General features: G+C 45.2%; 1 protein-coding gene across 10 annotated transcripts in view; it reads right to left on the bottom strand.

Moving 5' to 3' along the window:
• LOC110499983 (membrane-associated guanylate kinase, WW and PDZ domain-containing protein 2) overlaps nucleotides 1-24119 on the bottom strand; it is a 263199-nt gene that overhangs the window by 54519 nt on the left and 184561 nt on the right. For all 10 annotated transcript variants that reach the window (XM_036957236.1, XM_036957235.1, XM_036957237.1 and 7 more), the window contains exons 4-7: nucleotides 23597-23812; nucleotides 19885-20116; nucleotides 17875-17954; nucleotides 573-630 (exon numbers count right to left, since the gene is read on the bottom strand). In XM_036957236.1, coding sequence (XP_036813131.1) covers nucleotides 573-630; nucleotides 17875-17954; nucleotides 19885-20116; nucleotides 23597-23812 — 586 coding nt within the window. The remainder of the gene's footprint in view (nucleotides 1-572; nucleotides 631-17874; nucleotides 17955-19884; nucleotides 20117-23596; nucleotides 23813-24119) is intronic.

Genomic DNA, 24119 nt, shown 5'->3' with positions numbered 1-24119 from the left:
ACATAAACTTGCACATGTAAACAGGTACACAGGTACCTGGCCACAGCCCTGTACAGTGTTAATGACTCTGACAAACACAGGACAGTGGAAACATAACACGGGGCAACACCGTGTTGGATTCGGGGTAAACTTTGAACATTGGTATACGCATAAGCATAGTATATAAAGGAGTGGAAGAGACTGGTTTTTATGTCAGAGGTTAATGGTTCTCTGTGGAAAGACAGATGGCTTTGGAATGTGTTGGGTGGACGGGAGGAGGTCACAGGATTGCTATACGGGAAGCTGATGGACATCTGTGGACTAGGTGAAGGAGGGGTTGAGGTCAGGTCAGGTCACCTTAATTAAGGGAGACAGAACGGTTTATTACTCTCTCACTTCGTCTTCCTGTGGAACCATAAAATGTAAGGATTGGAGAGAAGGAGGAGTGTCTGAAGTGGAGTATATATACTTGTAGTGGTGGAAACATGTCTTTGTCTGTATACAGCTGTGTCGACCCTTTGGGAAGAATTCAACTTGGTTAAACTGGAAATCAAAATAGTCATTAAATATTAAAGCAGTGAGTCCAGACTTACTCCACATAGTAGCTTCCGTAAATAGGGTCATCGATCTTCTCCCAGCCATACGGCAGCTCTGTGGAAGAGACAAGCACAACAAGATACTAGTCAGTCAACAGGCCGGGGGACAGCATGTCGATTCACAGAACAATATATTCATCAGGCAATTTTGATCACAACATTATTGTATGGTCATTTATTACAGAGGATTTGAGGTTAATTATAAAATCTTAATTGACTACGCCAAATCTGAAAATGATTTATTATGCTCTATGGTAACTGTGCTAGTTACTGAATACTTGGTGAGGTCTTGGAGCCTCCAGACTTGCAAACACTGTCAAAACATTTGGACAAACTTAAGAGACCAGACACATGATAACCCCATCAGCATTTGCAATCAAATTTCAGATCCAAAATTCATGAGTGTGAAGGAGAATGGCTGTTTATCAAGCAGTGGACCAAAGGTTACTTAATCAATGTCAATATGGACCCACAGGTCTACCCCAACCATCTCCTGATTTCTCACACTACACCAAACACACTGATAGATGGAGTGGTTTGAATTGGGGTGATTTTAAATATTCATGTCCTGCCATCCTTTCTATGTTGTAAATATTCAGTTATGATGCCAGCGATGTTTGGATATAGTTTAAATGTTTGTATCTGGAGCACGTACATAGCTCCTGGGCCCCTTAGCCCACACAGTATTTAACTGAAACACATTACACCATTACAGTGGGGTCTCAGAATAGACTGACTGTGGATCTAACACAGTAGCTGTCAACTGTCGTGGACCAAAATAAACATTTGAGTGGAACGTAGAATGTCATAACTTCAGTCATGTCGGTGTTGACGATGCAGGTGTTCCTACACATTGTATCTACTCTGATATGATGAGCCACCACTGTGGCATCATGGGAAGTATTATAAATAGGCTTGGGCGGTATCCAGGGATTCGTACCGACCTTGTTCCATCCCGGGATATTTGATAAAACTGGTTAGCAATGCTAACAATTACATGTACAATCTCATAGCGAATGCTAGCTAAATGCTAACGATTTCATACAGTCTCTGACATAAGCTATTTGCAGGATAGACATCCCAGCTGATAAAGTTATACAAGTAACTCAAAATTGCTACTCAAAATGTACTGCACGCACAAAACAAATGTTGACTCTTGATCAAGGAGGGAATTATCTGTTGTTACCAAGAGGAGCTTGATCGCAAGAAGCTAACCACTTAGCTAGCTAGCTAGGGCCTCCCAGGTGGCGCAGCAGTCTTAGGAGTTACTACAGACCCGGGTTCATTCGGGCTGTGCCACAATCGGCCGTGGCCGGGAGTCCCATAGGACGACGCACAATTGGCCTAGAGTCATCCCGGTTTGGGGAGGGTTTGGCCGGTGAGGTTTAACTTGCTGTAAAAATGTATAAAAAATACATCAAAGAATTAGTTTCAACGGTATTGAAAAACCCTCCAGTGGTTATTTCCAAATAGCCCGGTATATGATATGTATGGTATACTGCCCAAGCCTAGTTATAAATACAGATATAATATGACTAGGCCTAGGGACACTTCATGACCTAACCAGGAAAACTCAATGTGAAACCTATTTGTAACTCACAATATAGAGGGTTGGAGGGAGCTGTGTCCATAGAAATAGAATTACTAGAATGGTAAAGCCTCTCACACCACATCAACTTTACTGGAACACTCAATATGGCTGAAAGTAACTCTATCTATGTGGCTAAGTACTTGGGCTAAAGTTGACTCACACTACAGAGGTCACTAACCCAACCGCCACTCCAAATGCATCTTCATCAGGGAATTGTTTGATCAGCCTCCCTCTCTATTTCACCAGGGGTATACAGTAGGTTCAGCACACTGTGTTTGTTCTTTGTGATCAAAGTGGATCTCTCCCCAACCCTGACCTCCTCCCATCATTCATGTCTGACAGGATTGTTATGAGAGAGAGAGAGAGAGAGAGAGAGAGAGAGAGAGAGAGACAGTGACAGTGCTGGGCTAATCAGGAGAGTAGAGATAATATCTCCTGACCACAAATATCAGTCAGAATGGGGTGATAATGTACCGTCCACAGGCTCTCAGGACCTCCATTATGATTCAGAAATAGGCTGGCACACACACACACACACACACACACACACACACAGTAAATCTCTCTGGTCACTCCCAAAAACCAATTCTTTCTTTGGCCGCCTCTCCTTCCAGTCCTCTGCTGCCAATGACTGGAACGAACTACAGAAATCTCTGAAACTGGAAACACTTATCTCCCTCACTAGCTTTAAGCACCAGCTGTCAGAGCAGCTCACAGATTACTGCACCTGTACATAGCCCAGCTATAATTTAGCCCAAACAACTACCTCTTTCCCTACTGTATTTATTTAATTTGATTTATTTTGCTCCTTTGCACCCCACTATTTCTACTTTGCACATTATTCCACTGCAAATCTACCATTCCAGTGTTTTACGTGCTATATTGTATTTACTTTGCCACCATGGCCTTTTTTTGCCTTTACCTCCCTTATCTCACCTCATTTGCTCACATCGTATATAGACTTGTTTCTACTGTATTATCGACTGTATGTTTGTTTTACTCCATGTGTAACGCTGTGTCGTTGTATGTGTCGAACTGCTTTGCTTTATCTTGGCCAGGTCACAATTGTAAATGAGAACTTGTTCTGAACTTGCATACCTGGTTAAATAAAGGTGAAGTAAAAAATAAAATAAACACACAATCGCAAGAACTTGGACACACACATTTTTTGTGAGTCCTTCATATTAACATCCCTGGCTCCATTGTCATACACATGCACAGTAAGTCACAATACCTCAATACAAGCACATGCATGCCATATGTCTCTTCCTTTTACTCACACACATACACTATTCAACACACGGAAGCCCCCCCCCCCCCCCCCCCCACACACACACACACACCACTCCCTGCCCCCACCAGCCACAAAAACGAACTCACTAACATGTGCTGTGACTGATATGTGAGTCTGCTAGGAGTGGGTTGACAGCCCTAAGGAATATCTCCTCTCAGTGCTCCTCTCCTCTCCCTTCCTTAGCCCCATCTTCACTCATTAAATATGAAAGAGGCTGGTTCATGTTCTCACCTCCACACACAGAAAAACACCACACAGATCAAAGTCCTGCCATGTATTTCTGCCACGCACCACTCCGTCTAATGAAACACCCTTCTATTAAAACCACCTGAGCTTCAGAGCTAGGCAGGCAGTCTGTCTGTCTGTGTCTTCAGCAGAGCTTCAGAGCTAGGCAGGCAGTCTGTCTGTCTGTGTCTTCAGCAGAGCTTCAGAGCTAGGCAGGCAGTCTGTCTGTGTCTTCAGCAGAACTTTAGAGATACACATAACACCACACTGCAGGTAGCCAATATCTCTAGATTCCTACTGTTTGTTTCAATGTCACTGTTTTTGGCTGAAAAGGGCTTGTGTAGAGCACATGCATGCAACACACGCAGAAGCACTCTTACACATACATACCCGCACGCACACGCACACACACACGCACACAGCAGTGAGTATGTTTTTGTGTGTGTGTGTGCAGTAAGTGTGTTTTATGCTGAACTCCAGAAGACTCTCTTTTCACTAAGCACAGCCCCTGTCAATTAGTAGCGTGGGAGCAATGATTCCATGGATCTGGGAGAAAGAGAGAGAGAGTTGTGCTGTCCATTAGCCTGCAGCACTGAAGAGAAGGGCCCCTTTGTCACTGTAACAATTTGTGCTCTCTTTATAGGGCCAACACTCAGTCTAAACACTGCTGTGGAGGAGCTGTCAACTCCCAGGAAGCCTAAGGAAGGATACTTCTGAAGGAGCTCCAGTGTTAAATGTGGTATAGTGTTTTAGAGTACATCCCTTCTCCCAGGTCAATTGACCTTACATTAGTGACAATTCTAAATGGTATAGAGGTAGGTATTCCCAAACAGGTATTCCAAACTAGGGTACGCGTAACCCTGGCAATGCCGTCGGGGGTACGCCAAATAAAAATGTGATTCACATTTAAATTATTTTAAAAAACAGTAAATGTTCAAACAGTCCATAGAGACAATACCAGCTCTACTGATATTACTGCTACTACCAGCACTACTACACCTGCACCTGTCGACGACACAAGTTGTTCTGCTTCCACGAGCACATCCAATGCTAGCATCAGTAATTCTACATTTGTTGTTAGCCCAGCTAGCATGGACACTGACAGTTGTGAATCTGATGCAGCCAAAGAGCTACTGGACCATCAAAGAGGCGCAAATATGATGAGAACTAGAGTCGTGGCCAAAAGTTTTGAGAATGACACAAATATACATGTTCACAAAGTCTACTGCCTCAGTTTGAATGATGGCAATTTGCATATCCTCCAGAATGTTATGAAGAGTGATCAGATGAATTGCAATTAATTGCAAAGTCCCCCTTTACCATGCAAATGAACTGAATCCCCAAAAAACATTTCCACTGCATTTCAGCCCTGCCACAAAAGGAACAGCTGACATCATGTCAATGATTCTCTTGATAACACAGGTGTGAGTGTTGACGAGGACAAGGCTGGAGATCACTCTGTCATGCTGATTGAGTTCGAATAACAGACTGGAAGCTTCAAAAGGAAGCTGGTGCTTGGAATCATTGTTCTTGCTCTGGTTACCTCCAAGGAAACACGTGCCGTCATCATTGTTGCTTCTCAGCCAAGGGAGTGGGCTCACTCACAATTTTGCCTAAGAACACAGCCATGAATAAAGAATGGTACCAACACATCCTCCGAGAGCAACTTCTCCCAACCATCCAGGAACAGTTTGGTGACGAACAATGCCATTTCCAGCATGAAGGAGCACCTTGCCATAAGGCAAAAGTGATAACTAAGTGGCTGGGGGAACAAAACATCAATATTTTGGGTCCATGGCCAGTAAACTCCCCAGACCTTAATCCCATTGAGAACTTCCTCCTCAAGAGGCGGGTGGACAAACAAAACCCCACAAATTCTGACAAACTCCAAGCATTGATCATGCAAGAATGGGCTGCCATCAGTCAGGATGCGGCCCAGATGTTAATTGACAGCATGCCAGGGCTGATTGCAGAGGGCTTGAAAAAGAAGGGTCAACACTGAAAATATTGGCTCTTGCATCAATTTCATGTAATTTTCAATAAAAAAGCCTTTGACACTTATGAAATGCTTGTAATTATACTTCAGTATTCCATAGTAACATCTGACAAAATATCTAAAGACACTGAAGTAGCAAACTTTGTGAAAATTTATATTTGTCATTCTCAAAACTTTTGGCCACGACTGTATATTGATTGGGGTTCACTTATATTGGGAGTAGTACCTTTCCTCAGCCACAGTGTGTAATATGTGCAAAAGTACTATCTCACATCTCAATAAACCTTCACTCTTGCGCAGACATTTAGAAACAAAACATGCCAATTTTAAAAATAAGCCACAGGAGTTTTTTGAGCGAGAATAAAGAAGACTTTTGAGTAGTAAGACATGTATAAAAGCAACAGATATCATTAATAAGAAGGGGCTAGAAGCGTCTTATATGGTGAGCTACCGAGTGGCTAGGACAGGCAAGCCCCATACTAGTGTGGAGGACTTAATTCTTCCTGCTGCCGCAGTTATGGCTGGGACAATGCTGGGGGAAAAGGCCAAAAAAAACTATACAGACAATGCCTTCATCAAACAACGCATCAGTAACATGGCGGGAGATGTTTTGAAACAATTACTGCTTCGCATACAAGCCAGTGTATTCTATGCGTTACAGCTTTGGCCTACAATAATCATATTTAATTTAAAGCTAAGACCTCAAGCTAGTCCAATTGGACACCTTCTACAGCCGTCAAATTCAACTCTGAACCCCGGAGGCAGTATCACTGATTTGTGGCACAGCTCCTGGTATATGTCTGTCAAGTTTATGGGGGGTCAATTAAGGAAGACATCCTCTTCTGCATACCACTGGAAACCAAGACAACAGGAGGGGATATTTTTAAAGTACTGGACAGCTTTGTGACATAAAATGGATTTTGGTGGTCAAGATGTGTTGGTATCTGTACTGATAGCGCAAAAGCCATGACAGGGAGACATAGTGGAGTGGTAATGCGCATGCAAGTAGTTTCTCCCGATGCCACTTGGGTACACTGCAGCATCCACCGAGAGGCTCTTGCTGCCAAGGGAATGCCTGACAACTTGAAAGACGTTTTGGACACTACAGTGAAAATGGTTAACTTTGTTAAAGCAAGGCCCCTGAACTCTCGTGTATTTTCTGCATTGTGCAATGATATGGGCAGCGACCATGCAATGCTTATACAACATAAAGAATTGCGCTGGTTATCAAGGGGAAAAGTATTGACACGTTTTTTTGAATTGAGAGACGAGCTTAAAGTTTTTTCTTTACTGACCATCATTTCACTTGTCTGACCGCTTGCATGATGACCAGTTTCTCACACGACTGGCCTATCTGGGTGATGTTTTTTCTCACCTGAATGATCTGAATCTAGGATTACAGGGACTTAATTGTAGGATTACAGGGACTCTCCGCATCTATATTCAATGTGCGGGACAAAATGATTAAGAAGCTGGAGCTCTTCTCTCTCTGTATTAGCAAGGACAAAACACAGGTCTTTCCATCATTGTATAATTATTTTGTATGCAAATGAACTCAAGGTTATGGACAATATTGTTGGATTTGGGGTCAACTTTGAACATTGATATACTAAAGACATGACAGATCAGAAGCATAGTATATAAAGGTGTGAAAGATAATGTTTTTTATGTCATAAGTTAATGGTTCTCTGTGGAAAGACAGAGTGGCTATGGAATGTGCTGGGTGGACGGGAGGGAGTCACGGGAGTGCAATAGGGGATACGGGTGGAGAGCTTTGGATGAGACATCAAGGGGGTTGAGGTCAGGTCAGGTCACCTTAAGGGAGACAGAACGGTTTATTACTCTATCACTTCGTCTTCCAGTGGAACCATAAGATGTAAGGATTGGAGAGAAGTGGAGTATATATACTTGTAGTGGTGGAAACATGTCTTTCTCTGAATACAGCTGTGTCGACCCTTTGGGAAGAATTAAACTTGGTTAAGCTTCTCTAGTGTCTGTGAGTTATTTACTCTGTGAGTTATTTTAAAAAATTAGAACCTAACAATATCAAATGTGATATAGTGAAGCACCTGAGTGAGTTGGGTGCGCAATTACACAGGTACTTTCCCGAAACGGATGACACAAACAACTGGATTCGTTATCCCTTTCATGCCCTGCCTCCAGTCCACTTACCGATATCTGAACAAGAGAGCCTCATTGAAATTACATCAAGCGGTTCTGTGAAAATTTAATTGAATCAGAAGTCACTGCCAGATTTCTGGATTGGGCTGCGCTCAGAGTATCCTGCCTTGGCAAATCGCGTTGTTAAGACACTGATGCCCTTTGCAACCAGGTATCTATGTGAGAGTGGATTCTCGGTCCTCACTAGCATGAACACTAAATACAGGCACAGACTGTGTGTGGAAAATGATTTAAGACGGAGACTCTCTCCAATAAAACCCAACATTGCAGAGTTATGTGCATCCATTCAAGCACACTCTTCTCATTAACCTGTGGTGAGTTATTCAATTTTCAATTAACAAATAAGGTTTTATATGAAGGATGGTTAAATAAAGAGCATAATTATTGATTATTATTACTTGGTCCCTGGTCCTATACGGGCCGGGTTGTGATAAAAACTCACACTCATTCTTCTGTTTAATAAATGTATCGTATAGTGTGTGTGTGGCAGGCCTACAATGATGGAAAAAACAACATTTGAGAGTGCGCTGACCCTGGTGCTAGAGGGGGTACGCAGTTGGAGGTTGAATGTTTGAAGGAGTACAGGACTTTAAAAGGTTTGGGAACCACTGGTATAGAGCAAAGAGACAGCCACTACTGAGTGTTGAAATAAAACAATGGGTTTTCCCACAGGGTTTTCCATGCAGTCTGAGAAATGTCGACATCAGTAGGCTAGGCCTCAGTAAATGTTCCTTTGGTTTATTCCATTTTGCTTTCAGCAGGGGGGTTCTCTAAGCTCTCCCCCTTCTTTCACTCTCTCCTCCTCTATCTCATTCCCTGTTCGGCCATCCTCTCCTCTCCTGTCCGCTCCTCTCTCCCTGTTTGAAGAGCTCTAAAGGAAAACACTTTAAAATGCACTAGTACAGAGAGACTTTTTGAAGTAAAGTTTCATGCTCTCATGCTCATGCATATTTCATCTGGCCTTTCTAATTCTGTCTGAGGAGAGGAACAGCCCATGTTACCCATGTTCCCCTGCTTTCCCTTTTCCTTTCTTCAGGGGAGGAGCTGGCTGAAGTGAATTCAGGTCACCTGCAGCACATGGGACTGTTTCGTCTCTGATGTCGCACCCCCTTCCCACTGGTGCCTGCTTAGACAGGAGACCAATACATCTCAACTTTTTCCTTCAGCCGCTTCCTCTACTTGCTGAGTATCTCTCCAGTGTATTCCCACTGAGAGTCAGGTGTGTAAACACCCCAAGGGTCTTATTCCAATACTCAAAATATGGGGTGGAGTTAGCAAAGTTATGCCCTTAGGCCTCTGTTTGAAAGCCCTCATTTGAAGTGTTGTCTAGAGTAGTCTCGCCAGGTCTGATCCCCCACAATTCTCTATAATCTCCACTTGATTCACTCGCCAAACAGCTATCGTTGTTTTGGAATGGACTGAGGAGAGAGCAACTGAGACGGGAGCCACTGAAGGAAAATGGGAATTGAACTAGTGTGTGTTGTCACAGTGATAGCACCACCATGCTGAGACAGAGGTAATATCAGTCAGTCTGCTGCTGAGAATGAGGAGGAGGAGGAGCAAGAGGAAGAGGTTTGCTGGGTTTATTCTCTTTCCTTGATGAGGTGGTTGCCAGATGGAACAGAGGACATCTATATAGCCCCTGACACACTGATATATACTGTATATTAACATGACAGCCCCAGTCCAGTTGAGTCACAACAGCTGGACTGAAACAGAGTCATAAACTGAAACAAGTCTTAAGAAATAAGACCCTGAAGGACTTCAAGTAAATCTTCTCCTTACACTAGGCAGGATTCCAGTGACCTAGGTTTATTCGACAAAAACAATGTCGCAAAAAATGTAATTGCGACACGTGTAATGTAAACAGCAGATATAGGAGACATTTTCTAAAGATTGACAACATTTGTTTCCGTTCGACAGGTTGGATTTGTATTTGTGTAACTTTATTGCGACAAATGATGATGGAAACGGTTTTTCCAATAAATTATGACAGCGGAATCTTTTTTAAGGTGCGCGGGGGGCGGGGCCCGTGATGTCATGGCCCCAGCATTTGCAAACAAATTATTTTTCTGTACTAAATCCATACGACGGCCTAATTTGTATACAGGCTGACAGTGAGTTGTGAGCAAAATAACCAGGAGGGAAGTTGACAATGGCTATTAATAGGCATAAATAAATAGTATTTCTATTGTTACAGTCCTCAAAGATTGAATCGCATTGAATCAAATTAATTAGATCCATTTACCGCCCGTAGGTCAGGGTGCCAATAGTCTAAATGCCTACTGCTTGAAAAATAAAAAAAATTCAAATATACAAATAATGTTTCTTTGCAGGACAAGGAATGTCATGACTTTCAAGAATGCCTGAATCGCTTCACCTTGCTTTTCTGGTTGGCTGGATGGAAGTTTCCCCATCCAATGATTTCAGATCTACAGGAGTGCAAATTTAACCATGGCGCGGACTGTGGCGATATGTTGGCAAGTGAGAATTATACGAATATGGCAAATATTAGTCAATTTCTTGCATTCTATCCATGCTGTCTTTCGCAAGCTACCTGTGACTGATAGGTGGGAGAGCACACAGACTGTCGCCAATTTATTAATGAGCAATTCTATGCTTCATTTATAATCGACACTGTGGGTTTCTTTTTTAAGTGTGACGTCATGACGTCTAGCTGTTTATATCGACACAAGATAGTTAAATGGAAACGCACCGCAGTGGGCAATTGTCACATCTATTTTCTATGCAAACTTTCTAAATGTCAACCCCCCCAAAACAATCACTGGACAAGTTAATGGAATCATAGCTAATGTCTCACTGTGAAGGGAGATAGTTTCCATGGTAACCTGTGGAGGAGGAAGTGAGGGAAGTCTTTTGGGCTGAGCAGAGGGGCTGTCTGATGATGGTGGGCCATTTGGACTACTAATCCTCCAGACACGTCTACCTTCCATGTCGCTGTACTTGACCCCTGACCCCTAACTGCACCCACTCAAAACAAGGAGTGGAGTTAGCAAAAGTATGCACTTAGGCCTAGGTTTCACTGTCGCCCCCGGAAATGAGCACACAGTCAATTTGAGCTGAATACAAAAAATATAATACCCTTAAATTGAAAGAGAAAGGTTGCTGTTCTGGCATTTACCTAGGACGTAATAACTAACACAATCAATATTTCCCCACCGGGGTAACCTTTGATTTATAATCACACCTGAGCTCCCCAATCCACTGTGTTTGTTATAGTCTTAGAGTTGGGATTCACAATCAGTAGTTCAAACAAGTTGGAAAATTCGTTATCTCCAAACCAGTGTCTAAGTACATTATGTGAAAACTGCGTGTTTCTATGATCTGTGGTCAAAAATAAGTAAAAAACTGTGATTTTCAAAACCATTATATTTGTATTGTATTTTATTTCTCCCCACATCAACACAAACATTTAAAAATAACTGGTTTTAAAATGATTCACCTCTGATGATGTAGTACGTTTTTACTTCATACTTTTCCCACAAAACGTAGAAATGTGCCGTTTTCAGATATGTAGACACTGGTAGTGTGCTGAAGATAATGGCAATGAGGTTGGAAAGTGGTGAAGTTGCCCTTTAAGTTCTTCAGGAAAGCTAAGGGAGTTGGGTTTGTCCAAAAGCAATGATGTTCAAAAGCCATCTAAACTCAGCTGATCTCTCCCTTCACAATGAGGGTAAAACAACCAGTGGAGCAGAGCAGATGACTTACTCAGGTAGAACAGCCTATTACTAGAGTTGATTTAGGTGCTGTGGAGGAAGGATGCAGAAGAGAGGAAGGGAGGGGGAAGCATGGATGGTTGAGGATGATTAACCATTAAGTGTGTCTGGAGTGGGGTGGAGCGTGACTGGGCTTCTGAAGGACTCATACCTCTCCTCTTCAGCCTCTCCTCTCAACGGGCTTGGAGAAGGACACACACACACACACACATCCAGCCACTGGAGAGCCTTACGGTTGTGGGCGGAGAAGTTGCCGCACCAGGCGGTGATACAGCCTGACAGGATGCTCTTGATTGTGCATCTGTAAAAGTTTGTGAGTGTTTTTGGTGACAAGCCAAATTTCTTCAGCCTCCTGAGGTTGAAGAGGCGCTGTTAGGCCTTCTTCACCACGCTGTCTGTGTGGGTGGACCATTTCAGTTTGTCCGTGATGTGTACGCCGAGGAACTTAAAACTTTCCACCTTCTCCACTACTGTCCGGTCGATGTGGATAGGGGGGTGCTCCCTCTGCTGTTTTCTGAAGTCCATGATCATCTCCTTTGTTTTGTTGACGTTGAGTGTGAGGTTATTTTCCTGACACCACACACCGAGGGCCCTCACCTCCTCCCTGTAGGCCGTCTTGTTGTTGTTGGTAATCAAGTCTACCACTGTAGTGTCGTCTGCAAACTTGATGATTGAGTTGGAGGTGTGCATGGCCACGCAGTCATGGGTGAACAGGGAGTACAGGAGAGGGCTGAGAACGCACCCTTGTGGGGCTCCAGTGTTGAGGATCAGCGGGGTGGAGATGTTGTTTCCTACCCTCACCACCTGGAGGCGTCCCGTCAGTAAATCCAGGACCCAGTTGCACAGGGCGGGGGTCTCGAGCTTAATGACGGGTTTGGAGGGTACTATGGTGTTAAATGCTGAGCTGTAGTCGATGAACAGCATTCTTACATAGGTATTCCTCTTGTCCAAGTGGGTTAGGGCAGTGTGATTGTGATTGCGTCGTCTGTGGGCCTGCTGGGGCGGTAAGCAAATTGGAGTGGGTCTAGGGTGTCAGGTAGGGTGGAGGATGTTCTCAGAATATACCCATCAATCATGTCACAGACCCTCCCTTCTCCTCTCCTGCTGGAGACTCAAGGTGAGGGAGGGCGACATCTTTTACTCAACACACGCGCACGCACGCACACACACACACACACACACACCTATCTGACCAGCACTGAGAGGGGTAAGGCATAAGGTCAGGGTCCTCAAACCACTCCTAACACCACACCAACCTGATGAGTGAGTATCTGGGTATGTGAGCACAACAGAAAGACAAGCCATCAAATAAGGCTATTAGGAAAGAACATGTCGACCTTTCAACCCTAAAAGCCTTCCCTCTTTCCTGCCAGTCTCATCTGCATAGTTGTTTTACAGCCGGACAGAAAAACAAGTGCTGCTATTTTCCCCGGAGACTGTTTTCACTGGGAGGAGACGAGAGAGTGAGCTCTGCGCTAACGGGTGAGACACGATGATAACTTTGTCTGGTGCGTCTCAGGCATGCTCCGTTTTACATGACTAGAATATAATTACCTATGCCCCGGCCTTGTCTCTCTCCCCCTCCCCTTTCCCTCTCCATGTCGCTCTCTCTCTCTCTCTCTGAGCCCTCGGTCTCGTCACAGAGACGGCGTCAAAACAGACGAGACATAAAGAAACACAATGGAACAAAGCAGCCATTTAAAACCTTCAACCTTCAAACTCCTCCCAATGCCATCACAGCCCAGATCCCTATCAGTCACACCAGTCCCTCCTAACCAAAGCCTTTCATTGGTTACACTGGATTCTGGATTCAATGTGTGTTGTGCGACAGCTTCTTAGGATAGAACTAACCCGACTTTTAAATGATGAAATGCATTGAAATAGTGACGACCGACAGGCAGGCAGGGTGGATTAGTTTTCTTGTTTTTTTCCTTCTACGTATCAGGGGGATTCTGTTGGCTTCTCTGAAGGCACAGTGAGCTAGCAGACAGGTTGTATGTAGAACAGGAGAGAGAGAGACAGAGACAACTCTCAAAACAGGGGAGCCTGTTCTGTCTTCTCATCCAGCAAATATGTGGTAAAACAGGAAAACAAGCTGGCTTTGAGGGAGAAGGAAGGAAGACAGAATTAAACAGCAGGCTTTGATTTGAAGACTGTCCTATTCCAGGTTCCCTCAAGTCAAAAAATGAAAGAGGACAGCAGGAAGATACAGAAGGAGAGAGAGAGAGGTTATGTAACCAAGCCATAGCGCTCCTCTGATGATGAGATCTCTCTCTATCACTGATGTGCCTTTGAACCGGGGGAATCAGCTGACAACTACTCTGCTGCTGGCGCGCACACACACACACACACACACACACACACACACACACACACACACACACACACACACACACACACACACACACACACACACACACACACACACACGTAGCAGACGTATGCCTGAATAATTGACAGATCTGCATGTATAAGTTGTTTATAGATCAAAATGAATGTTAGAGGATGTATAGTGCTGTTTCTTCAGTGTGTGTGTTCCTTCCATCCTCAGGGCTCCATGTCTCCCTGTTTGGTGAGTCTCTCCTCCTACCTCTCGTCTGTTGTTCAGAGACAGAGTTTAGACCCCATCCTGTGATCCTGTTAACGTTCACCAGCGCGTGGGCACACACACACACTACACCCCTGCTCCACATGCCTCCTAATCAATACACAATATACAGCACCAGCTCATCTCTCCTACACATCTCTCAGGGAGGCCTGCTTCACTGCTACCCAGCTGCCAGCTAGTGAAACATGGGCAGATTCTCACTAACGTTCCCCTGATTATAGCTCCTAGCCCCGGCGTGGGCCCTGGGGATCCCCTCTTAGATCCCCTTCTCCAGCTGGTTGAGGCTCTACATTGGAACCATAAATTCTGTCTCTCCCAGGGCCAGTGATCACTGGATAATCTGTCCAACTAGATCAATATTAATCTCCTTCACATACATTACATCACATCTCGTAGCATGGAACGTCCTGACTGGAGGAATGGGATTGGAGGTACCCAGATTAACATCTCGTAGCATGGAACGTCCTGACTAGAGGAATGGGATTGGAGGTACCCAGATTAACATCTCGTAGCATGGAGCGTCCTGACTGGAGGAATGGGATTGGAGGTACCCAGATTAACATCTCGTAGCATGGAACGTCCTGACTGGAGGAATGGGATTGGAGGTACCCAGATTAACATCTCGTAGCATGGAACGTCCTGACTGGAGGAATGGGATTGGAGGTACCCAGATTAACATCTCGTAGCATGGAACGTCCTGACTGGAGGAATGGGATTGGAGGTACCCAGATTAACATCTCGTAGCATGGAACGTCCTGACTGGAGGAACGGGATTGGAGGTACCCTGATGAACTAGATCAGGGATGGGCAGTTTTGATAGGGGTGGGGCCACAAAAAATGTGAAGTCATCATGAGGGGCCGCAGTTGCTCGCGGGTCTGCATACCAACATCCATACTGCCCCCTCACACATATTGTGAGCAGAACATTTTAGTGGCCCCCCTTTTGACAGCGGAGACTTGTTTGTTTGTTTGTTTCAAAGAAAAGTGCAGTTCTACATATTTTGCCATGAAGCAGAGAGAAGATTTAGCAATTGTATAAGAATTTGTTATTTATTTTATTTCACCTTTATTTAACCAGGTAGGCCAGGTGAGAACAAGTTCTCATTTACAACTGTGACCTGGACAAGAGAAAGCAAAGCAGTGTGACAGAAACAACAACACAGAGTTACACATGGAATAAACAAACATACAAAAATCTAAATTTCATGTAATTCAGCTCATTTTGACAGGAGCCAGAGGAAAATGAGCTGCTCTCAGTTTTTAATTTGACATCTGAGTGAGACTGACTAACAAAGTCAATAGCTTGCCTCTAAACTAACCTAGCAATCACATTTTTTTTGCTGACATTGACTGACAATCAGTGACTGACATAAGAGAGAAAGTGATCTGAGGGCTTCAAAAGGGAGGCTGCCAGATGCCCATCCCTGAACTAGACCAAGATGGTTTCCTGGGATTCATCTTCCTAAGACATTCTCTTTGTTTCCTCTTTCTTGTCATCTTCCAAATTGTTCAACTATCTTCCTGTCTCCTTCATTCTCCTGCTTATATTTTGGATGGCCTCAGAATACTGGAGCCCTACTGTCTGTGTATATACAGTATGTGTGTGTGGGGGGGGGAGGGGTGGGGGGTGGGGTGTGATTGTGAGAAAAACTGTGGCTGTGTGAGTAAGTGTTTATCAGACAGACATGATTGACTAAGCTTGGCTCAGATAGGATGATTCACTCCACAAATGAGACCTTATCTTGAACCTGCTGACTGTCTCTGTGTCTGATATGAGCTCCATTCTCCTCAGCCTGACTGTCTCTGTGTCTGATATGAGCTCCATTCTCCTCAGCCTGACTGTCTCTGTGTCTGATATGAGCTCCATTCTCCTCAGCCTGACTGTCTTTGTGTCTGATATGAGCTCCATTCTCCTCAGCCTGACTGTCTCTGTGTCTGATATGAGCTCCATTCTCCTCAGCCTGACTGTCTCTGTGTCTGATATGAGCTCCATTCTCCTCAGCCTGACTGTCTCTGTGTCTGATATGAGCTCCATTCTCCTCAGCCTGACTGTCTTTGTGTCTGATATGAGCTCCATTCTCCTCAGCCTGACTGTCTCTGTGTCTGATATGAGCTCCATTCTCCTCAGCCTGACTGTCTCTGTGTCTGATATGAGCTCCATTCTCCTCAGCCTGACTGTCTCTGTGTCTGATATGAGCTCCATTCTCCTCAGCCTGACTGTCTCTGTGTCTGATATGAGCTCCATTCTCCTCAGCCTGACTGTCTCTGTGTCTGATATGAGCTCCATTCTCCTCAGCCTGACTGTCTCAGTGTCTGATATGAGCTCCATTCCCATCAGCCTGACTGTCTCTGTGTCTGATATGAGCTCCATTCCCATCAGCCTGACTGTTTCTGTGTCTGATATGACCTCCATTCCCATCAGCCTGACTGTTTCTGTGTCTGATATGAGCTCCATTCCCATCAGCCTGACTGTTTCTGTCTGTCTGATATGAACTCCATTCTCCTCAGCCTGACTGTCTCTGTGTCTGATATGTTCTCCATTCCCATCTGCCTGACTGTTTCTGTGTCTGATATGACCTCCATTCCCATCAGCCTGACTGTTTCTGTGTCTGATATGTTCTCCATTCCCATCAGCCTGACTGTCTCTGTGTCTGATATGACCTCCATTCCCCTCCACCTTACAATGCTGCTATACCCCTGTCTACTACTCAACACATAGATCTCACCCAGATGAGGGAGAGATAGAGATAATGAGAGAGAGAGAAGACAGAGTGGGAGACAGATGAGAGAGAGAGTGGGAGACAGATGAGAGAGAGACAGATGAGAGAGAGAGAGACACATGAGAGAGAGAGAGAGAGAGAGACGAGAGAGAGAGAGAGAGAGAGAGAGAGAGAGAGAGAGAGAGAGAGAGAGAGAGAGTGTGAGAGGGGCTTCAGGGTTGGAGAGATAGAGGATTCTGCTTCAGACTCCCGCGCTATCAATGCCGGAGATCACTCAAAAGCACATTGCTGAATGGAGAAAAATGAGAGAGAGATTTTTCAGGATGCAAAAACATCCTATTCCTCACCTCATGGTCATAGGCTGTATCTCTTCTGCAACACTATATTACTGCATAGCGTCTTCTTTCCACATCAGTCTCCTTACTCTTCCTCTCTTAGTCAAACCATCTGAATGACACTCTCTCTCCTTCCGCCCTGCTGCCTGTTTGTGCGTCAGTGTGTGTATGTGTGTGTTTGTGTCTGTGTGTGTAGTGTCCATTCTGTGGTGGTGCATAGCTCCCTACTCCCAGTGGGGGATAAAGAGGTCTCTGTTAACCATCCTACCCACTCCCCCAGTCCCTCTACAGGGGCTAAAAGTAGCACCATCTCCACACAGGTCAGGTAACAGAACACGGTTATAAAGACACTGTACACATCTACAAGTGTCAGACAAGGACCCCAAATAAACCACTGTCCTCAGTGACTGATGGCTATTCATATATAATGGTATACGGCAACATCCATCCTTTCAGCCCTCGGATCAAAACACTGAAGATATTGCAAACCGCCATCAGACGATGAATAGATACTAATGATTTGGACCCAAAAAGGAATTCAAAGGTTTTACGGGAGAGAGAGTTGAGAGACTTTGAAAAGGGGAGAGAGAGCGAGAGAAGAGAGACACTTACCGTCCTCTTTGCATTCTTCTGGTGGCTTCGCCTTCTTCGCCAGCCGCGGGTCCAGCCACGACGTCGTCTTGGTGTTGTGGCTTGACGAGAGAGAAAAGGAGAGACAGTGACAGGAAGAGAGAGAGAGCCAGGGAGGGAGGAGATTCTCAATTCAGCATCATTTAAGAGAAAAAGAGATGTTCCCCTGTGTGCCCACCCTCTAAACTGTCTGGCGAGAAGAAAAACCCCTTTAGGTTAACAAAATGGCAATCGATACTTTTAATTTGCACACTGTTTCTCATTAGTGCCGGGAAGGATGGAGGGATGGAAGGATGGAGGGATGGAGGGATGGAAGGATGGAGGGATGGAGGGATGGAGGGATGGAAGGATGGAGGGATGGAGGGATGGAGGGATGGAAGGATGGAGGGATGGAGGGATGGAGGGATGGAGGGATGGAGGGATGGAAGGATGGGGGGATGGAGGGATGGAGGGATGGAGGGATGGAAGGATGGAGGGATGGGGGGATGGAGGGATGGAGGGATGGAGGGATGGAAGGATGGAGGGATGGAGGGAGAAGGGGAGAGGTGTGAGTGATAGAGCTGAACAGCTGTGGGCTTGGCAGGATCAACACTGGACTGTGATCAGATGAGAGGCGGTGCCAAGGAAACTTCAATGGATCTCTTTATCGCATCTGAGGACATAATGCCCTCCCTTGAAGAGATGACAGGACAAGTGGGGGAAGGGAGGGAGGGAAACGTGGCTGCAGGAAAGCGGGACAAGCTGCCGAAAAAATGATCCCGAATCCACCTTTGGGAGGGGACACTGAGCACTACTTGAAAATCTCGGGTGATGAAATGCCCCTTCCTCTCTCTCTCGTAACACTATCTCTTCACGCACCTCTCCCTTTCCTTCTCTCTCTCTCTCCCTCATTTTTCCTTTTGATTCTGCCTTTCAATCTCTTCCCACCCCTCTCTTTTTCCCACTTTCCCTTCCTCCTTCTCCCTCTCTTTCTGTCTCTCCCTGTCTTCCCCTGTATCTCTCTCTCTCTCTCTCTCTCTCTGAGGATTCTGGATAAACAAATTGATGGAATCTGGAGACAAATCAAAGGGAGCCATCCCGTTGGCATCTGGTACCGCCTTGGCACCGCATCATTTACTTTTCCCAAAACGTACAGCTACAAATTCGGCGGCTAAACGCGTTAGCACACAACGTTCCAGATTGATTCATCTAGATGTAGGAACACTCAGGGCCTGGGTGGACGAGACATAGAGACCTAGTCTAGTCTGTAGTGGGTGGAATTAACAGTCTGCCTCTGTGGAGGAGAGGATACACAAGAAGTATGTGACAGGCTGACTGGCTGGCAGACCGGCTGACCGGCTGACCGACTGGCTAACTGACCGGCTGACTGACTGGCAGACAACTACATTAAAACTAACCCTGCTGGATGTTTTCTCTGCTACTCTATTATACGACACAATGAAAGGCAGTCCTCTGGGAATCGGATGATGTTTCTGTCACATAAATTCAAATGATTGTTAATTTCCTAAAGGATTCTGTAATAACCAGCCTATTGACTGATGGACACACACAGACAGGCACATACACACTCACACAGTCAGAAGACGTTTAAATATGAATCAAATGTAAGAGAAAGACAACTTAACTCTACAATTATATTGTAGCAGTAAAAATCTAACAGGTCCAATGAAGATCTGTTGTAAAATAGCTCCAATACAGCTGGCCACACGGAACAATAGAATTCATTACCGTGGGAGTGAGTGTTCTTGTGTGTGTGTGTGTGTGTGTGTGTGTGTGTGTGTGTGTGTGTGTGTGCATGTGAAAGCTGCTTAAAATACTTGGGCAACTTTTACCTTCTATTCTCCCTGGCGAAACATTGCATGGACAAGAACGTCTAAATGACAACAACAGTCAACTATTTGGCTGCTGTTGGCTGTCTGTTTGTGTGTGTGCTTGCGTGTGCGTGTGTGTGCATTGGGATAATTTGACGTTCTCTCCAGCGCAGACACTTACTCGATAAAGTACACCTCTCCCTTCTCTGTGTAGGCCATCTCCCAGTTCTCTGGCAGGGGGCCAAGCTCACTCTCATTCTCATCTGGCTTGGGGGGCGACTTGGCTAGCTCGCCCCCCTCCTCCTGGGGGACCTCATTGTTAGGGGTGGTGGGGGTCTCGGTGGGGGGACAGGTCTGGGTGGGGACGTCCCCCGAGGAGACATCTGTACTCTTGTCTTCATGTTCACTGGACTCTGAGAAGGAGAAGTGAATGACAGGTGAGTCAGAGCTGACATTACTACTAGAGGAACAGGGGAGGGAAGAGAGGAGGAGGGAAGAGGAGAGGGCAGAGAGGAGGAGGGATGGGGAAAGTTGAGAGGGGAGGAGGGAAAGGTAGAAGTGAGAGAGGAGGAGGGAAAGGTAGAGGGGAGAGGGGAGGGGGGAACAGGAGAGGGGAGAGATGAGGAGTGAAGGGGAGAGGGGAGGGGAGAGGGAGAGTGAAGGGGAGAGGGAGAGGGGAGGAGAGAAGGGGTGAGGGGAGAGTGGAGGAGGGAAGGGTAGAGGGGAGAGGGAGAGCGGAGGAGGGAAGGTGAGAAGGGAGAGGGAGAGCGGAGGAGGGAAGGTGAGAAGGGAGAGAGGAGGAGGGAAGGGGAGAGTTGAGAGGGGAGGAGGGAAAGGGGAGGGGAGAGGAGGGAAGGGTAGAGGGGAGGGAGGAGGAGGGAAAGGTAGAAGGGAGAGAGGAGGAGGGAGAGGGGGCAGCGTGATTGAGTGCCAAGGAAAAAGAGATGGAACGAGATAAAAAGAAAGATAGAGAGGATTTCAAATAGGGAGAGGGTGGCAATTACACACGGACAGAAATAGAGAGATAGACAGACAGATAAAGAGAGTGAGCAAGAGAGAGTAAGGATACCGAGCAGAGAGAGATGGAGAGTGATTGAAAGAGAGAGGGAAATAGACAGAGAGAGCAGAGTGAGAGAGGTGGCAGGCAGAGGGGATTGAGAGAAAGTGGAGCTGATGATGTGTCCTAGTTTGAGTTGTGGCGCTTGGTTGGGCCGTCCCAGAGGACAGCCACAGCAGCAGGCAGAGGTAGGGAGGGAGAGCTCATCTATGGAGCTATCTGCTCAACTCATACTGCCTGCTCTATCGATCTCTCTCTCTCTCTCTCTCTCTTTCACTCTCTCCCTTTCCCCCAACCTGTATATGCACTGTCCATACACTCAGTAACAGAAAACTACAGTGCAGCTCTAGGCTGAATACTCGACATCGAATCTTTCTCAGCTTTGTTCACATAGCCCAATGAATAGCAGAGCTACTGTGAGAAAGTACAGCAACATGAAACTACTCCAGTCCTGTAGCTCAAGTGCAGTTATATGAGTTACCTGACCAGATCAATAGACTACTCCAGTCCTATAGGTCAACGGCATTTACAGTGCCTTGCAAAAGTATTGACGTTTTCGTATTTTGGTGTATTACAATCTGTAATTTAAATTGATTTTTATTTGGATTTCATGTAATGGACATACACAAAATAGTCCAAATTGTTTCAAAAAATGCAAAAATAAAAAAAACTGAAAAGTTGTATTCCCCCCCTTTCCTATGAAGCCCCTAATTAAGACCTGGTTCAACCAATTACCTTCAGAAGTCACATAATTAGTTAAATAAAGTCCACCTGTGTGCATTCTAAGTGTCACATGATCTGTCACATGATCTCAGTATATATACACACCTATTCTGAAAGGCCCCAGAGTCTGGGGGTACCACCAAGCAAGCAGCACCATAAAGACCAAGGAGCTCTCCAAACAAGTCAGGGACAAAGTTGTGGAGAAGTACAGATCAGGGTTAGGTTATAAAAAAGATCAGAAACTTTGAACATCCCACGAGCGCCATTAAATCTATTATTAAAAAATGTAAAGAACATCGCACTACAACAAATTTGCCAAGAGAGGGCCGCCCACCAAAGCTCATGGACCAGGCAAGGAGGGCATTAATCAGAGAGGCAAACAAAGAGACCAAAGATAACCCTGAAGGAGCTGCAAAGTATCTGTCCATAGGACCACTTTAAGCCGTACACTTCACAGAGCTGGGCTTTACGGAATAGTGGCCAGAAAAAAGCCATTGCTTAAAGAAAAAAATAAGCAAACACATTTTGTTTTCTCCAAAAGGCATGTGGGAGACTCCCCAAACATACGGAAGAAGGTACTCTGGTCAGATTAGACAAACTTTGCTTTTTGGCCATCAAGGAAAACGCTATGCCTGGCGCAAACACAACACCGCTCATCACCGCGAGAACACCATGTTTTTCATTGGCAGGGACTGGGAAACTGGTCAGAATTGAAGGAATGATGGATGGCGCTAAATACAGGGACATTGAGGGAAATCTGTTTCAGTCTTCCAGAGATTTGAGATTGGGACGGAGGTTCACCTTCCAGCAGGACAATGGCCCTAAGCATACTGCTAAAGCAACACTCAAGTGGATTAAGGGGAAACATTTAAATGTCTTGGAATGGCCTAGTCAAAGCTCAGACCTCAATCCAATTGAGAATATGTGGTATGACTTAAAGATTGCTCTACACCAGCAGAACCCATCCAACTTAAAGGAGCTGGAGCAGTTTTGCCTTTAAGAACGGGCAAAAATCCCAGTGGCTAGATGTGCCAAGCTTATAGAGACATACCCTAAAAGACTTGCAGCTGTAATTGCTGCATAAGGTGGCTCTACAAAGTATTGACTTTCTGGGGGGTGAATAGTTATGCACGCTCAAGTTCTGTGTTTTTCTGTCTTATTTCTTTCACAAAAAATATTTAGCATCTTCAAAGTGGTAGGCATGTTGTGTGAATCAAATGATACAAGCCCTGCCAAAAATCTATTTTAACTGCAGGTTGTGTAATGCAACAAAATAGGAACAATGCCAAGGGGGTTGAATACTTTCGCAAGCCACTGTATATGGGTTACCTGACCAGAACATACAGTATAATGAATCAATGATCAATAATAATGGATTGCATGTATAATGTAAAGCCATTTTCGAAAGGTCTCAAAAGGTTTTACTAAATAACTACCGCAACAGTGTCATTTATTTTTACATTAAGAAATGTCAAGTCAAAATGAATGATACTATTTTGTTTCATGGCTTTACATAGGGTTTCTCCGTTTTTATATTAAGTTAGACAGCCAGCATCTTTGCTCCTAGTTGAGAGTAATGACTGTGATGTGGCTTGCATTGATCCAGTAAATCTGCTTAGTGGAACCCCACGCTTGATTTGATCACAGCCTCCAGGCGATGTTTCTCTGTGTCTGTGCGGGGGGGTGGAATCTAGCCTCTGGCTATGTGACGTAGACTAAGTGTACTGTGATCTGATCTAATGACTGGGAGATGGGATGAGATGGGATACAGTGTAAAGCTGTTGTCTCTGAACACTATCAGTTCTGCTACATAGGATGCTTGCGGGATGTACTCATGCTATTTACAGGCACTAGAACTCTCCAGTTTTTCATTTAGACTATCTATGATGATGATGCTGATGATCTGAGCTCCCTGGGAAGAGCTCCCTGTAGGCAGTTATTGTATGGGCCTGACTGAGAGCCGGTTGCTATGATGTAACCTAGACGATAGACTGCTGCTATGTTGTCTGATCAGATCCCAGGGATCGGTGCTATCTCATTTCGGCTGTGAACTTGTTGTCATGACGAGGATCTATTGTTGCACATCAACACTATGTCTGCGTTGGAACCTAACCTGGGGTGATGCCATTGCCGTTGCCATTGACAACGGGCCTCTCCTCTTCCTCATCCTCGGGTGGCTCGATGCCGGCCTTCTCCATGTTGCTGACCGACTTGTTCCGTTTCCTCTTCCCCTTGGAGCTGGGTCGGGCGCCCGGCAGGAGTTGATCTGTTACATTTAGCAGCAGAGGGCTGGGCTCGCACGGGGGCTTGGGGGTACCGTAATAGTTCTCTAGAGAAGGAAGGAAGGAAAACTTCACATTAATGATCATTTTATATACTTAGTCAGTCATACACACATCATGTTATACTTAGGTGCTGGTGGGTGAGGTTAAAGAATCAAAATGGCCAATGTGACAGACTGACGTTTGAACTTAGGTCTCTCCATGAGACAGTGTTAGCCCCATGAGACTGTGTTAGTCCCCCATGAGACAGTGTTAACCCCCCATGAGACAGTGTTAAACCCCATGAGACGGTTTTAGTCCCCCATGAGACAGTGTTAACCCCCCATGAGACAGTGTTAAACCCCATGAGACAGT

The sequence above is a fragment of the Oncorhynchus mykiss genome, chromosome 21 (assembly GCF_013265735.2).
Source record: "Oncorhynchus mykiss isolate Arlee chromosome 21, USDA_OmykA_1.1, whole genome shotgun sequence".
NCBI classification, from domain to species: domain Eukaryota; kingdom Metazoa; phylum Chordata; class Actinopteri; order Salmoniformes; family Salmonidae; genus Oncorhynchus; species Oncorhynchus mykiss.
The sequence above is the reverse complement of the archived record's forward strand: the minus strand, read 5'-3'. Positions and strand labels throughout refer to the sequence as shown.